General features: G+C 35.9%; 2 protein-coding genes across 5 annotated transcripts in view; one reads left to right on the forward strand and one right to left on the reverse strand.

Annotated features, from left to right (window-relative positions):
• The window catches only part of LOC128988972 (adenylate cyclase type 9), a 44,988-nt gene extending 38,938 nt beyond the window's left edge, over positions 1–6,050 (reverse strand). For 2 of the 3 annotated variants that reach the window (XM_054410790.1, XM_054410788.1), the window contains exons 1-2: positions 5,789–6,050; positions 3,095–3,474 (exon numbers count right to left, since the gene is read on the reverse strand). In XM_054410790.1, coding sequence (XP_054266765.1) covers positions 3,095–3,417 — 323 coding nt within the window. In that variant the 5' untranslated portion in view covers positions 3,418–3,474; positions 5,789–6,050. Of the gene's footprint in view, positions 1–3,094; positions 3,475–5,773 lie in introns of all 3 variants that reach the window. The other variant, XM_054410789.1, reaches the window with a different exon arrangement.
• A 6,228-nt stretch (positions 6,051–12,278) lies between these two features.
• LOC128988582 (type-1 angiotensin II receptor-associated protein) overlaps positions 12,279–17,853 on the forward strand; it is a 55,398-nt gene continuing 49,823 nt past the window's right edge. For both annotated transcript variants that reach the window (XM_054409985.1, XM_054409987.1), the window contains exon 1: positions 12,279–12,449. The gene's annotated coding sequence lies outside the window, so the exon portion shown is untranslated. The remainder of the gene's footprint in view (positions 12,450–17,853) is intronic.

The raw sequence follows: 17,853 nt of genomic DNA on the forward strand, positions 1-17,853 counted from the left end.
TAGGCCCCCGCGCGATTACTTGTGTTTTTATTAGATTTGTATTGCTTGGGTCAGCCATACCCCCACGCGAGTGGTTGTGTAATTTAAAATGTTGTGTGGATAAATGCTGTCAGTTTATGTGAATACTGTATATACATACATATATCATCGCTGATTTTGAGTAGTGAAAGTACAAATGGAATCTCGTGAGAAACAAGAAGAAAGAATACGTTTTTTTCTGCTGGAAGAACTTTCATCAGAGCGTAATGATGATTATTTATTTTATGAAACCCAGCAATCTGATCATGACGAAATTGGTCATGACGGAATTGACCATGTGAGTGAATCTAAACACAATACAGACTCAGACTTTAGCATCGGCTTCGGAGACGACACTGACGACGACCCGGATTACTCTCCAAGTGGTGAAGATGATGATGATGATGAGAGTATTGAAGAAGATTTACACAACAATGTACGTGCTTGTAATTTGGACGATACTATTGAGTCAGTAGTGCGAGGAGCAGGTGAGCTAAATGACCTTGATTACCTACCTTACAATGATTCCCTTGATGCCATAATTGAATCTGTAGTACAAGGTGCTGGGGAAATGCCTAATGACAATGATCAAGACTTGATTGGAAAAGACGAATCAACTATTTGGATGAGAGACCCTTACGTTCGTCCAAATAGTCGATCTCTAGCAGTAAATATTGTAAAACACTTACCAGGCCCAATCAACCAAGCAAAATGCGCTAAGACTCCTTCAGAATGTTTTAACTTGATGATTGACGATCAAATAGTTGAAATAATTGTGGAAAGTACCAATGTTTTTATAAGAAGTGTTTCTACTAAGTTTACTCGTGAGAGGGATTGTCTGCCAACTAACATAGTCGAAATGAAATCATTCTTTGGTCTTCTAATATTGGCAGGATGTTCACGAGATGGTCATCGAAATTTTCAAGATCTTTGGGCACGAGATGGGTTTGGATTAGAAGTATTTTAATCCACTATGAGTTTGAGACGCTTCTTATTTCTGCTCCGAACCATAAGATTCGATAACATCCATGACCGGGCTGAAAGAAGAGCAATGGACAAATTGGCTCCTTTCAGGGAGGTATTTTCTTTATTTAATAATAACTGTGAGAAGAACTATTCACTCAGTGAATTTACAACTATATTCATTTTTATGTTGTTTGTTGTTGTTCCGGATCGGTATGACATACAATAAAAGGTTAAGTCTGTGTCCTATTACAGGACACTCCTGTAATAGGACACAGCACATAAGGATCGACTGGCGAACACAGGTAATTTAACCTTTTATTGTATTACAACTATAGACGAACAACTTGTTGCATTCAGAGGGCAATGCCCATTCCGCCAGTTAATGAAAAGCAAACCCGCTAAATAAGGTATAAAGATTTTTACTTTGACTGATGCTAAAATGTTTTATGTAAAGGCTATGGAAATCTACGTAGGGACCCAGCCTGATGACAGTCCCTATAAACAGTCTAATACGCCTTTTGATGTTGTCCTGCGAATTTCAAAATCAATTCATGAGTCAGGTAGAAATATCACTGCTGATAATTGGTTTACCAGCATACCGCTGGTTACTGAACTGCTAAAGAAAAAGGTAACTTACGTTGGAACAGTAAGGAAAGACAAACAAGAGCTTCCACCAGAGATGGTTTCCAAGAAAAGAGATGAAAATACCAGTATTTTTGGATTCAAAGAAAACATGACAATTGTGTCATATGCCCCAAAAAAGAACTGGTGTGTTCTCATTTCCAGCATGCATCACGACGCTGTGATTGATGAAGACACAGGAGACCAAAAAAAACCAGAGATTATAGTATTTTATAATCAGACTAAATCTGGAGTTGATGTGATCGATGAGAAATGTGGAACATACTCGACTTCAAGGAGGTGCTTGTGATGGCCTTTGGTTCTTTTCTACCGACTTTTGGACATAGGGTGTATAAACGCTCAAGTAATTTACTTGACCAATCAAACAGAGGGTAAAACAGAACCTAATCTTCTTGTTTTTGAAAGAACTGGGGTTGTCACTGATCAAGCATCAGGTAGCAAAACGAGCCTCCACTTCATCTCTGCTTAAAACTCTACGAGCTTCAGTCTGCAAAGTTGCACGAGTCCAACCTCCCCCAGCTACAGTTGCAGCGCCAAATGCAAGAGTGTGATGTACTGTTTGTCCCAGAAATAAGGACAACAAAACAAAGTATAGATGTGAAAAGTGCCAAGAAGCAATGTGTCTATCGCACATGAAAACATCATGTGAGCAATGCTCAGTGATGATTCTTCTGTCAGACGACTCAGAGTGAAGAAGGACCTAGGTAACAGCTCAACAATATTTTGTTCTTTATCATTGTCATAAAATATCCTTTTCACGCTCAAACTTGTAGGACATCATTTTTGAAAATGTAAAATAAATAATAGTTTCCTTATTTCCGGTTTTATTTACCATTCATTGTTACTTTCTAGAAGTTACTTACTTGAAGAAATATTGCTTTGACAAACTATAATTATATATAAAATATATACGGTAATATGTATATAATATATTATATAATATATAATATGTATATAATATATTAATATATAATATGTATATATAATATATTATATAGGCCTAATATATAATATGTATATATATAATAACAGCTTTATAATATTAGTATGATTTCACTTGGGGTCAACTAGACCCCACGCGACTACTTGTGTGAAAAAGTAAGGCGCGACTTACTTTACTTACTTACTTTACTTTTAACAAAAAAACCATCTTCTTTATTTCATTCATCAAAACAACACACTTAAACTAGCCTATCATTTGTTTTTAACCAAAAACAATTGAAAAACATATGACTGTTTATTTATGTATATCAGGAAACAGTCTTTCGGCAAACAAATAAGAAAACTATATTGAGGTGTTTTCTTTATAAATGATTATTCATCGTACGTCAATCCTTAGGTGAGCAAAGGGTTTTGCATTAAACAGAGTAGGCTAAAAAGGTTAAAATCTAGATATTCAATTATAAGAGAACAGATTTAAAACTAAAATAAGTGTGTAAAAATATAATGCCAAACAAAATTTATCTACCTGAATCTGAGTCTGATTTGTGGGAAAGCACTGAGTTTATACTGCTTTTCTAGTATTTCTGAGTCAAATCTTGGATCCCACCAGGATCGGGCCGAAGCACGCTCGAAGGGTATTGGAAAGGACAAGCCACAACATTGCACTCGTTGGCTGCTGTGAGCAAGATACACCTGAATGTACGGTGCCAAAGAGATTTGAATGTCATCTTCCTCTTCTAAATCTTCCTCGTCAATTTTCACTTCATTGCATTCATTTGAGAAACTAACCGCTGGGTTAAGTCTTGGTTCTTGCTTTAAACTTGTAACATCAATACTCGAGGTATCCATGTTTTTTCATAAACAATCATTATCACTCGTTTTGTTGTATTTATAGGCCTACTATATCTGAAAAAATAGTAGCTTGATTAGAAACAAAGCTGTCCAATTCACCTACCACTAAGTATGGATTTTTACAACTTCTTTGGCTGCAATTCTTGTCACTGGGTTCCAGGACAATATTTCAAGATACGTGTAAAATAAGTTAGTTTCTCTTTAGTAGGCTACCTATTAATTTACTGAGCAAGTTATTTTGTTACGTACTGTTCCATATTGATGTAAGTTATGCCTGGCTAGCCTGCAGATTTACTTTGTAAGACCTAAACCCTTTGCGGTCTATATGCCACTTTTAGTGCCCACTGACTATTTCAAGCTAGATATGGCATCGAAATTAACCCTGTTGTATTCACAGGTACGCTAGGCCACTTAGAATGCCCACTGTTGTTTTGGCGTCAGGTGTGATGCCATATTGAACAGCTGTCCTCAGTATAAGTATAGCTGTTTCTGGAAACTCGTTTGACTAAGTAAAGTAAACATATAAAACCTGCGATTAAAGTAAAGATTGAATAAACATTTCAGTTTATTACATTTAAAATAAGATGTATGTTCATCTAACTGAAAAAGTTTAAAACACAAAAAAGTACTTGATATGGAATCCCAAAACGTCATCCAGTAAATCCCTTTTATAGTCAGAATTCATATTTCAATTATAAATTAACTTCACAACTCATATAAAAATCAAACTAAACACACAATATTCTGACTGCAAGAACATGATAATATTTAAGATAGTATAAGTTGGACCCAATGAGAACCGCTGCCATTGACTATATAACACTACGTAGTGCCCATTGAGTGTAATTCCAAAAACAGACGGCCAGACACATTTTTGTAATATAGCTTAGTCAATTTAAACGTTGAGCAGAGTGCAGCATCTTTCTGGGAACTACAGAATGATAATGTCTTTAGAGACAAATAAACTAACTTGGGCACTATGAGTGGCCTAGAGACTGTTCAAGCATATCGCTAGTGGGCACACTGACTGGCCTAATGTATCTGAGGGACGTGGGGATAAACGCCAATAATTGACTGAGGAATGGTTCTGGGCACCACGAGTGGTCTAATATACCTGAAAGGACATTAAAGAGACACCAATACAGACCGCAAAGGGTTAAATGCCTATTGTGTAAGTAGATTGGTTTGTTTGCCTCAACAGGATTGTTTTATTTTAGAGTAAAAAGCATGGTTTTGTTCTTTCTAACTTAAGTTTGAGTGTTTTTGCATGGTTTGCACTGTATGATATATGCTACTTATTTTATAATCTAAGTATTTTGACGATTGCAATGCATGTTATATGATGTTTAAAGCAATAAAGACATTTCATTTCATTTCAAATTTCCAGATTAGTTAGTTGTGTTTAGAACAAACTGTTAAAGAGGTGTAAAATCAATTCAATTTACAATATAAGCCTAAATGATTTCTTTGCTGTTAAATTCATAAACAATTATATAGATTTTAAAAATTAGCCTTTGTACTATAGGCTATATATATTTTTTTGTAACTTACTGGTACAGTAGAACCTTGATTTAACAAGACTCTCAAGAGGATTATTAAATGAGACTTGTTATCAAGGTCGACTCCTTATTGAGGTTTGCAATAACATGTGATTAGGGGTAAAATAAATTCAAGGGGATTTGAAAATGACACTCATTATCAAGGGTGACTTGTTATCGAGGGTCTTCTTATCAAGGTTCCACTGTATCTACTTTCCTGTTAAAGGGAACATTCGATAATAATGAATGTAGGCCTACCCTTTACAGGAAAATACAATTTTTTACAAAATCCATTGTAGCCTAATTTTGTAAATTACTGAACAATAAATAAATGGTCTATTGTCTATTGTTTAGGGTTAATCTTTGAAGCAAGGAAGTTATTTATCTTAAATATTAAATAAGGGCCTGGGCCTATTGCAAATTAAACTAAGTAGCCTAAAGATTATAAATCTAGCACAATTACAATACGATGAAGAAAGTAGTAGGTCAAAGTGTTATCAATTGAGCTTAGAAGTTAGAAAGCATTTAACTTAAGTTACTCTTAACAATTATTGGCCTATGGTACTCTGTTTTCTTCCTAGATTAACAACTCATCACCTACATGTAGGCCTACTAGAAAATTTAGAATTTCATTAAAAAAAACATAAATGTGACTAAAAAAAATTAGATGTGATAATGTGGTTCAATTACACTTGAGCTATTTACCAGCCTGGCTCATGCCCAAGTTCAATTATGTTTGTAGGTATTCTCAGCTACAGGAACAAAAGTGTTTGGATAGGCCTATTTAAAATATAAATTTTAAAGTTTCAACTTACACCTTAATTTTTTACCTTTGAGATCTTGTCCAAATCTCTAGAAGCCTTCTTGTTAAACAGTAATAAAGCAATTAGAGAGATCCTTAAATCAACAGTTGTAAATAAAGATTAAACATAACCTCAAATAAATTTTAATTTGTTAGTGACATTGATTAGGACTTAAAGCAAGAGATAAAATAAAAATGTAGTAATATTCTATCTTGCTTGTTAATTCTAGCGGATTGCTAAGAATAAAATTATGTAAACATATCTAAATCACAACAAATAAAGTTCTATTGAAATTCAAGACCTTCAACACAATCTTCTTTGATTGACTTCGACTTGACAATTGACAGTTGTTTTGTTTTTTTGTTTGTTTGAAGTGTTAGTGTTGACAAGACGTTACCGACAGACCGCCACCGCCCACCACCGCGCCGTGCAGAACGCATCATACCGTGCAATGCATCCGAACTGTTCGTGGGAAATTGTTATCTCTATCACTGTCGCTGTCAAAACGTGTCGTTTGTAGGTTAAATTTAAATTAATTTAACTGTCATAACCTAGCCAAACTTGCTGATAATCAAAATATCGAATGAAGGTTTACTAATAACAAAAATAGTTCTGTTCATAAAATAAAATTATAAATGTTTTAAAACCAATTATATAATTTTTAATTAATCTTTCAATTTAAATAATTGATATTGATTCAACAGGAAAAGAGACTAAAACAGCAAAAGAATTAACTAAGTTATTAACAGTCATAATATACATGGTACATGATACATGTTATTAGGGGTTCATTTGTCTGCTCCTTCGTTATTTTTAGCTCTTACAACTTTATTTGAAAATTAATTGAAATATCATCAAACAGCTTTAGTAAAATAGTTGCGTCCATCTTTGTATATTATAATTGTCATGTTCATGTGAGAGATGCCCGTTTCTCCCTCGCCCCTCCCAACTACCTGGCCCGCCGTCGTGGCTTTGGCTTTCGTCCCCAGGATTATAATTTCTCAAACCCTCCCTAATTGCCGTGGCTTACGTCCCCCCAGCTTATAGAGATAAACATTCGTGGCTTTCGGCCTGCGCCCGGGTCAATTTTGTCTTCAACATCGACATTGACATTGATAAACGAGCGGACCTACAGAGAATTAATTTGAGAAAGCCAGAAAACTCCACACTGGGAGGGTTTCAAACATTTTTTCAAGCACCTTTTATAAGATAATCCTTTTTAGAAATAGGAAAAGGCCATAAAACAAAATTAGCGTCAGTGCTGTGACCCTTGAGGCATTTTGGAGTCGTTTTTTATTAATGACAGTTCAGTTAACTACAACACACCATCTGTTTCTCATTCATAATATTTGTAAAGTACTGTTGGGACAAAGCTTTGCTTATAGTAGTATTTTCATTTTGCTAGTTTTTGTTATTCCTGTTGATCAGGATTCCATAAATACATGCAAATTCACATGAAAATCAGCGACATGTTACAAATTGCATTGCAGGGCAATCTCCACATCAGTAAAAAATCCATAATCCCGATAGTTATACTCGTACAATGTATATGTCATGTGTCATAGAGCCATATGCCATATGGCTTTGTCACAGAACTTTGATTACCCCCAGCTGGTTTACTTGTAATTTATATTCCAAAGTTAAATCTTATCGGCCGAGCTTTTGATTTTTAAATTTGAAACTAGTTTGCTAAATGTTAATGTTAACACGAAAAATAATAAGTATAATTTGATTGTTTCTTATGTTCACAGAAACGTTGAGCGAACTGTACATTACAAACGAGATGATCCAGCGAACTTTGTACCCCATAACAGTAAAAAAGAAAAAAAACAAATCAACCGGCAACCTTTATAAGCTTTTTCAAAACAATCACCGGCAACATGAAACAGCTGAAAATGATTATTTGTCAACTTTATAATCATTTGTTTCGAAAATATTTAAATTAATGTATGGATATGGTCAAAATGCATCATATTTTTCTTCATATGCATAACATACATATGTGGGGCTTAGCCCTAAATTTATATACTGAACTGAAGATGCATGTGTTAATCGGGTTAAATACAAATACAAAAAATCAGAAATCATTAAAATCGATCCAGTTGGTCTCGAGTTAAACTGTTTAACTAAAACGACTTTGTTATATATATATAAATACATATGCTTATCATGGTCTGTAGCCTATATCTAGATGTGTACTAAGAAAGTACAGTATTTAAAAGTATTTTCTCTTAAAGTCCTGATATGAGGCAGAATAAAATCCATAATGGCGACCACTTTCAATTTCCATAGCTTTATATATTTTAATCCACGTAAATTTTACGCCTAAATAACCCCATTTCAGAAAATTTGCATATTCAGAGAATTGTATAGCTTAATAAACCATTTACGAAGCATAAAAGCATAATTTGCAGACTTATGTACATTTACTGTGTTCTGTTGTTCTGTTAGGTGATTATTTGTGGCGTAGTGATGAAAAGTATTGCAGTAAGTAATACCTTGTGCCTTGTACCGAAACTGATTTTCCGGCTACTTAAAATTTGAGTGCGCGCTGAAATATGCAAATTTTGGTACTCGTAAAATTTTATTCTCAAATCGTGTGAAGCCGTAGGTAACCGCTAAAGTATTACTTATAAAACGGATACGTTGATGTTTTAACAAAAGCTGTTTTAAAAAGCTTTGACATAAAGAAATGCAGGGTTAGACAAAAGTATGGAATACAAAATATTTACAAAATAATATACAGTTAAAAAATAAACTTCACAGTTGTGTATCTACGAAAATTAGGGATGATTTTGCGTAGTTCACATTCATTTACATCACCAAGCACGTTCCACGGTGGAAGTATTGAAATTCTTAAGTGTAACCATACCTCGAGTTATTAGCCTACCTGATTTTAGAGTTTTGGTCCACGAAGGAAGTACTGTAATTAATTAACGCAAGCCTACTTGCGCGCAACCACAATCCTGGTTACAAAAACAAAAAATTAAATTAAGTTATAAATTACAGCATCTCAAATATACAGGGTGTCCCGGAACTCTCTACCAATAATACCAATAAAAGTGACCATGCTCTTCACGCACTGCAACTAACCTCCAGCGGCTACATATCACTAAAGCTGCCATATCTCAGTTAATATTCGTCCAATCTTAAAGATTAAGGTGTCACTCGATTTGTAATTGAAATGCCTTAAAAAAGTTATGCTTGTAAAATTTTGGTAAAATCAAGGGTTTTCGAGTTATTTAAGAAACAAAATTATAAATAGCCGCCATTTTGTTTTATGAATTTTAAAAATTTTCATAATTTGTGTGTAGCTTTGTCTAGTTGTCATAAACGTTTTTGCAAAGTTTCAATTTCGTATGTTTAACCACTTTTCAGAAATAAATTAATAAGTGAAAAAAACAAAATGGCGGCTATGTGAGTAACTAAAGACTTCCGGACAATTTAAATATGATACCCAGGAACAATTCCCTAAAATATTGGTAGAGTTCCGGGACACCCTGTATAATAATTTATTACTCCATAATGCATGAAAAATACAATTTTATTGAAATAATATTAGTAAACTGAATGGTAAATTGTCATATCTTTAACAAGCTGTAACTTCTGAATTAATAAACCTTTTTTAACCAGGTTACCCCCCTCCCAAAACATGACTGCAAGGTTTCATTCAATTGTGCCAACAACTTAATTACTTAGGTATCAGACGTTTTCCAAATTTTAAACTTGATTTAAATGGCATAATATTAAAATCCTTGAGGAACTGTAACTTTGATTAGATGGACCATTTACGAAGCGGTTTGTGCTGTTAAAGTTAATGTCAACTATTGACACGTTTCTGTTTTAAAACATCAGACTAGTAAGTAAAACGAAAAGGAGGGCCTATTGAGGGCAAGGGTGCCAATCTGTCGTATACTGTTACGACTGATTGACACCCCTGCGGCCGCCGTCAGCTTGGCACCATGACAGATTGGCACCACCCCGTTCTCGAGGTTCCAATCTGTCGTGTACTGTTACGACTGATTGGCACCTCTGTGGCCGCCGTCAGCTTGGCACCACGACAGATTGGCACCACCCCTTTCTCGAGGTTCCAATCTGTCGAACTCGGGACCCCAGGGACTGAAGTCCCGCGCTCTAACCACTACGCCAGCTCGCTCTCCCGCCAGCTCACTCCCCAGCGCTATAGTAGTGGAAGTATTAGAGAAGAGAAGTGAGTTAATACTGTAGTAGCAAATATTACAAATGCTAAGCAAAAGCGTGATCTTTGGTAGTAGGTAGTATAGTGACAGTTTACCAGTGACAGTTGTTAAAGAATTTACGAAAAACTAAATAATATAAACTAGCCTACTAATACAATGATGCTTTGATATAGCAGTGAAAGCCAGTTGAGCGGAGCGATCACGTTTCATGGTTTTTAATAAAGCAATAAAAAATATATAGAATACAAAATACAACTTATTTCATCAATTTAACTTATTAGTTTCCCTCAAAACTATCAACATCTATCACAAGTTCCATAAGTAAAGATGTGGACGTTACATGCATAATTGCATAATTATTTTTATCGGTATTTTCCCAGTGTTTTTTTATAGATTAAACATACTCCTATGTTTAATCTATGATAAAACACAGGGGAAAGGAGTATGTTTAATCATAGATAAAACATACTCCTCAAGGGAGTATGTTTTATCTATGGTTTTACCCACGGCCGCCTTTAACTCCACCACTCCGTTTTACTTGCTAATATCATCTGGTGGTTTCCGCCATAGATTAAACATACTCCTCAAGTATGTTTAATCTATGTTTTCGCCCAACCAGCGAGGTCCCTTATCACCAAAATGCCATTGCATCGACAGATATTCGACAGACATTGTACATGATTTAAACGATGAAATTATTATATATTAATGCTTTAACGCTTTGTCTGTGATAAACCATTATATTTATAATGTATTGTTATCTAGTTTTAAGTTGCATGACACCAATTTGCTCTAAAGGGGTGATTTTCATTGCCTAGACACTAGGAAAAGGAGAAAACCTTGACATCTCTTTAACAAGACTGGAAAAGATTAAAAGAAGCCATATATTATTATTGGTAAAAAGTTGTGGAACAAACTATCGCCAAGAATAATTCAACTCCCTTACAATAGTTTTAAGAATGCAATATTTATGAACGGCTTGTCAGAAACCCCCTGTTCAAGATTGATGTTTTTTTCTTTTGCTTTTACCATTATTCATTTGTATGAAGTGTAAGTTTAGGTGTCCTAAAAAAACCTTGTACACTAATTGTTTACTTTTAGTTGACTGAACTTGACTTGTGCTTCTACCAGCATGTTTTTGTATAATTTTACTTTGTATCATGCGTTTATATAATATTGTTTATAGATGAATAAATATCATTTCATTGTACTCTTAAAAAAAGCAAAATTCAAAATCACGCCTGCTGCTGCACTGTTCTCACTGCAAAAAAGATTTTTGTTCCTGCATTTTTCGGCTTTTCCGTTTGGGCCTGATTCTGATTTTTGGTCGTCTCTCGCTGGCACTGGGGGGCACTGATGGGTCTGTGGTCTACCTGCTCAGACTCAGATTTCCATTTTCCTTCCATCCCAGTTCCAAAATTCCATCCCATATCACACCACACCACTCCACCCACCACAGCCCACAGCTGAGTCTGAGTCATCAGCACTCAGCAGCAGTTCAGCTCAGCGGCTCAGCTCAGCGTGCCTCAGCACTTTCTTTCAGCTTCAGCCAGCGCCAGCACTATCCAGTCCAGTCCAGCCAGAGTCACCGAGTCACTCACTATCAGTAGTATCAGTCAGTGGAATGGACCAGCGGATCGGATCAGCACTCAGCTCAGCACCTCAGCACTCAACTCAGCACTTCAGCAGACATCAGCAGAGATCCACTAGCGGCACTGGCACTTCTAGCTAAGCTAGACTAGCGTCTAGACTGCCAGTGCAACTCCGAGGAACGAGGATCAGAGACGCTAAAATTGTTATCTCTATCACTGTTGCTGTCAAAACGTATCATTTGTAGGTCAAATTTAAATTAAATATAATTAAACTGTCATAACCTAACCAAACGAACCAAACTTGCTGATAATGAAAAACTCGGATGAAGGTTTACTAATCGAAAAAATAGTTCTGTTCTAATTATAAAATAAATGTCTCAAATTCAATTTTATAATTTTTAAATTATAAAATTAAACTGTCATAACCTAACCAAACCAACCAAACTTGCTGATATGAAAAAAAATTGTTGACAAAAAGTTAGTGCTATTAGTGGGATTCGAACCCGGCACCTTCCGATAATCAGCCCGACACGCTATCCACAACACCACCAAGGCTCATGACTCAGTTCCGTATAATTGCAATTGCGGTAATGGTTGACGACGTTGACGTCACGCCATCGGCACTGAGCGGTGGTGGGGGGTTTTCCGATCTGATCCTCGTTCCTCGGAGTTGCACTGGCACTGGCAGTCTCTAGATGCTTATCCAAGCAAGTTCTAGTCTAGTTCTATTCTAGCACTACCACTAGCAGCAGTGATATTGAAGTCTGGGTGTGGAATTCAAAATATTATTAATTAAATCAAAATCAAATCCTCTAAATCCACCACACACAAGTTGGGTGTTGTCGTGTTGTGTATTTGATCTGGGAAGTTGAGCTAAATTTTAAACTTTTCTTGGAGGTAAGTAAAAAATGTTGAACATGCCTTTTCACCATTTTAGTTTTAGTAACTTAGGCTGTATCAAGATTTGCGCCTAAGCCCAAGTGTCTTTTTTCATATGGCCCTAGCCTAACTTATGTTATGTAATTTTGTTTCTAATAATTCATTGTTTTAATCGCGTTATGACCATTAACCTAATTTATTTGCTAATATAGGCTAGGATTCTAGGGTAGTAATGAACATTAAGTTACAATTTTTATTTTATTAGCAATGCCTGTAGGCCTACTTAACTTACTGAATCAAACTTATAAAATGAGACTGCATATGAAAGCCTAGGGCCTAGGTGAGCTTAGCCCAAAAATTCAAATTAGCCTAAGTTATACTAGGCATGCGGCCTCAGGTCCGCCAATTGAGCGGAGTAAGCAAGCTTTGATATAAACAAATAACTTTAATTTGTTTGGTTAATATGCATTTTAGGGTTTGCACGCGATTTTTGAATTTTTTTTTTTCATTCTACTCGAAATTTAACGCTGATTCCGAAAATGACGTTCTTTTTCCGCGGAAAACGACCATAACGCGGAAAAACGACCAAAACGACCAAAAACTCTTTTTTTACCAAAACACGTCATGTGGGTACTCAAATTAACCGGAATATTTAGCAGATCACGACTATGCAAGAATTTTTTGGATCCGAGGTCAAATAAGCGAGATATTCACGAAAACGTGATACTACCAGCAATAACTCCAACTCACTAGGGGACAGGTGGGAATTCGGGGTTTTGGGTGGGGGAGACATCTAACGTGGTTTATCGTTGTAATTTAATGTGTAAAAAATAATGGGTAGTTAGTCGGGAGAATTATGGGAGATATGCTTGAAATTGGGAAATTTTTCAGTACCAACCTATTCATTGGTTGTAGTAGCACTGCCATGTTGCTCGTTAGGTTAGGTTAGGTTGGTTAGGTTAGGTTAGGTTGGTTAGGTTGGTTAGGTTAGGTTTGGTTAGGTTGGTTAGGTTAGGTTAGGTTAGGTTGGTTAGGTTAGGTTAGGTTAGGTTGGTTAGGTTATTTTGGTTAGGTTAGGTTAGGTTGGTTAGGTTAGGTTGGTTAGGTTAGGTTAGGTTAGATTGATTAGGTTAGGTTAGGTTAGATTGATTAGGTTAGGTTAGGTTAGGTTGGTTAGGTTAGGTTAGGTTGATTAGGTTAGGTTAGGTTAGGTCAGTTTGGTTAGGTTAGGTTGGTTAGGTTAGGTTAGGTTGGTTAGGTTAGGTTAGGTTGGTTAGGTTAGGTTTGGTTAGGTTGGTTAGGTTAGGGTAGGTTAGGTTAAGTTAGGTTATGCATAGTATCATCCCTTTTACCTGTTAAATTAAAACATAAACACCAGATAACACAGACAAAAGTTAGAGCAAAAAATCCAAAATAGCATCGCATATTTACGTGAAAATCTCGCTTATTTGACCTCGGATCCAAAAAATTCTTGCATAGTCGTGATCTGCTTAATATTACGGTTAATTTGAGTACCCACATGACGTGTTTTGGTAAAAAAAGAGTTTTTGGTCGTTTTGGTCGTTTTTCCGCGTTATGGTCGTTTTCCGCGGAAAAAGAACGTCATTTTCGGAATCAGCGTTAAATTTCGAGTAGAATGAAAAAAAAAATTTCAAAAATCGCGTGCAAACCCTAAAATGCATATTTACCATTTGTTTTCATGATTCAAATTGAATATATGATGACGTCACCATAACAACAATCCAATTGAATTATCGTGGTTGGTTGGAAGAGTTGAAGGAAATATGAATCCAGTCAGCTGTTTCTATTAGGTCATTTATTTTTACTTGTATATATGAGTAATAGTAAAACTGTGTGTTTGTAATAGCATGAAGATAAGTACGGTATTATTTTGTCAATATCCTAATGTTTGTTTAGCTCCCATTTATGTAATAGGCCTATAGGCTTCCTTCTCATTTTCTCCAACTAAAATATTTAGCCAATTAGTAAACTTTGCTCAGCGAACAGAATGACAGAAGATAGTGACTATATATAGCAATACCATAGTCAATGTTCACCACAGGAAATAAGGCGTGGCTAATTTCACGAGCTGATGATACCCTGAAAAAGATGGTGGTTGCCGCGACGCTAGTGTCACTGAATTGGTGACGTTTGCGCTAGCTCCGCCCCATTGCCAAAATAGGCCTAGGCCTACTGTACTCAATAAATAGATTAGATTTTAAAGACGGCACTGGATAGAGAATTGATGAATTAAACAAGAGTATATTTATTCCTCATGCTAAATTACAGCATGATTAAGTAAAATAGCCTACTGTATATGCATAATAAACTACTGTACAACAAAATTATTAAAATCAAATATAAAAGACGTTTTTGTATTAGGCTATGGCAATTTAATTTGAGAACCTGCACTGTGTTGATGTAAAGCCTATTTATTGGGTTGTACTAAATGTTCAACCTGTCATAAAAATGCCAACATGCTGTTCTGTTAGCTGTAATAATTCATCTTATAGTATTACGGGAAAAAATAGGAATATTATATCACGCTTATTTTATAACTGGACTCCCGTACAGGCCAAGCAGTCTAGGCTCTACTTTTTGTAATTATTACCTTATTATCTTCATCTTTTACCCAAAAGGGATTGATGGCGTCAGACTTTCAAATAAAAAATATATACATTTAAACAAACAGACATAAATTACTGAATATATATTTACAACATTGGCACGTGTAATTGTAACTGTGTCTGTATATCTGCACAGAGAAAATTATTTCCACACTTATAAGTTATAAATTGGACAACTCAAGTTAACAAGTTTAGTTAAATATTTAATTATAATAAATAGCTACAAGTGAACTTCTGTATAGGCCTAGCAGTCTAGGCATTAGGCCTACGCATCGTAATCGTAACTGTACAAGCCTAACCAATTATTTACACGCCTTAGTTAAAGTGGACTTAATAAAATCCTAGGTGATTATTTTTTTATTGTAGTCGCAACTGGACTTTAGTGTGCAAGCCCAGCGCAAATCACTGTATTTATTTAGGATAGGCTACCGATAATAATATTTGAAAATACTGAATTCCTGCTTCGGAAATACAGTTTCTATAGTTTTCAATTTGAATACTCTCTTTTACTGTTTATAAACTAAGTACCTACCTGGAGACCGAGCTTTGCTCGGAGAAAATCATTCCCCCTCTCTGCGATGCCAGCATTTACTACTTCCTTCACCATTTCCTACGTATTTGTTTCCTTCCCTTCTCATAGCATTTAAGTATTACAGATGCATTAATCTAACTGCCACAAAAGGTTCCCACTCTCTGCGATGCTAAACTTTACTACTTCCTACGTCCTGGACATGTTTTCATCTCTTTCCATTGCATTTTAGTATTTTAAATGCATTAATCTAATTGCCAACAACATTTCCCACACTCCGCACTGCTAGCATTTACTAATGCTTTAACCATTTCCTATGTCTTGGACATCTTTCCATCCCATCTCATAGCATTTCAGTATTTCAATTTCAAATACAGAAATCGAACTGTTACAATTGGTTTCCAGTTCCCAGACTCCACAGTGCTCGCCTTTCCTACTTCCTTCACCTCTTCCTACGTCGCGGACGTGTTTCCCTCCCTTCCCATTGCATTTTAAGATTGCAGATACCTTAAACTAATCCTTATAAACAGTTCCCACACTCCGGACTGCTCACCTTGACTACTTCCTTTACCACTTCCTACGTTTCGGATCTGTTTTCCTCCCTTCCCATAACATTTTAAGATTGTAGATACCTTAATCTAATCGTCATTAACAGTTCCCACACTCCGGACTACTCGCCTTTACTACTTTCTTCGCCACTTCCTATGCCGCGGACCTATTTCCCTCCCTTCCCATAGCATTTTAAGATTGTGGATACCTTAATCTAATCGTCATTAACAGTTCCCACACTCCGGACTACTCGCCTTTACTACTTCCTTCACCACTTCCTACGCCGCGGACCTGTTTACCTCCCTTCCCATAGCATTTTAGAATTGTAGATACCTTAATCTAATCGTCATAACAGTTCCCACACTCCGAACTACTCGCCTTTACTACTTCCTTCGCCACTTCCTACGCCGCGGACCTATTTCCCTCCCTTCCCATAGCATTTTAGAATTGTAGATACCTTAATATAATCGTCATAAACAGTTCCCACACTCCGGACTACTCACCTTTACTACTTCCTTCACCACTTCCTTCGTCGCGGACCATGTTTCCCTCCCTTCCCATAGCATTTTAGGATTGTAGACCTTAATCTAATCATCGTCATAAACAGTTCCCACAGTCCGGACCGCTCACCTTTACTGCTTCCTCCACGACTTACTACGTCGCGGACCTGTTTCCCTCCCTTCCCATAGCATTTTAGGATAACAGATACCATAATCTAATCGTCATAAACAGTTACCACACTCCGGACTAATATTTACCACAAAACTAATAACAACAATTAAAAGAAATAATCTGCTTGGAATAATTCAGTAAGGCCGCCAGAAATTATGCGAATCGGTGTATTGTTAATCAACGCTTAATGGTATTCATCGGACTCCTTTTCTTTTGTACTGTCTTTAGGCCATATGTGCATGTGCAAGCTGAGGTGCCCGTGGGTACAGAATTTCGAGTCGCATACGCTACGATTCTTTGTTTTTGTTTACATCTACGTTGTTATCTCGTAACCATCCTGGCAACTCATAAGACTCATGTTAAACATTGCAAATTTTATGTCAGTCTTAAATTGTACAGGTATCATCAAATTAAAATTTGTTTGTTTCGAAACATCAAAAATATTTGTCGAAATACCCCTGGTAAGTTTGGATTCAATATGTTCAGCCGTTATTGAGTTAATTGATTACATAGTTTGCATAAGGTCCGATCTCAAAGAGCTTCGCTCGCTCCGCTCAACAATCATAGAAGCTCAAGGCAAATTCATTACATTTACTGATTATTAAGGTTTATTTGTTTCAGAATAGGTAACTTATTTGTAAAAAAGTAGGGTTAACATAATTCTTTGATAACTTATGTCTACAATGCGATATCATGTAGCCTAATATTTAGATGTCTACTTACCGTACAGTATTTTTTCCGCTGAATCCAAAAAGGCTGCACTTTACTTTAGGTCCTACACTCATTTGAATGAAAATATCGATCGATATGGATTAATTGATTGTTTCATTTGATATATCATTTGGTTAGTTAGGTAAGGTTAACCTAACCTAACTAACCAAACGATATATCGAATGAAACAATCGAATAAGCGAAATTTTCATTCGAATGAGATTAGGAGCTAAAGTAAAGTTGTCGTAGAGATTCCTAAGTGGCGGTACAGTTAAATAATTAGACTAATATTAAGCTTCAGTTTTGTTGAGTTATTCACATAGGCCTATTTGTG

The sequence above is a fragment of the Macrosteles quadrilineatus genome, unplaced genomic scaffold, assembly GCF_028750875.1.
Source record: "Macrosteles quadrilineatus isolate MER2022 unplaced genomic scaffold, UCM_ALF_1.0 Scaffold_3__2_contigs__length_128488019, whole genome shotgun sequence".
NCBI classification, from domain to species: Eukaryota; Metazoa; Arthropoda; class Insecta; order Hemiptera; family Cicadellidae; genus Macrosteles; species Macrosteles quadrilineatus.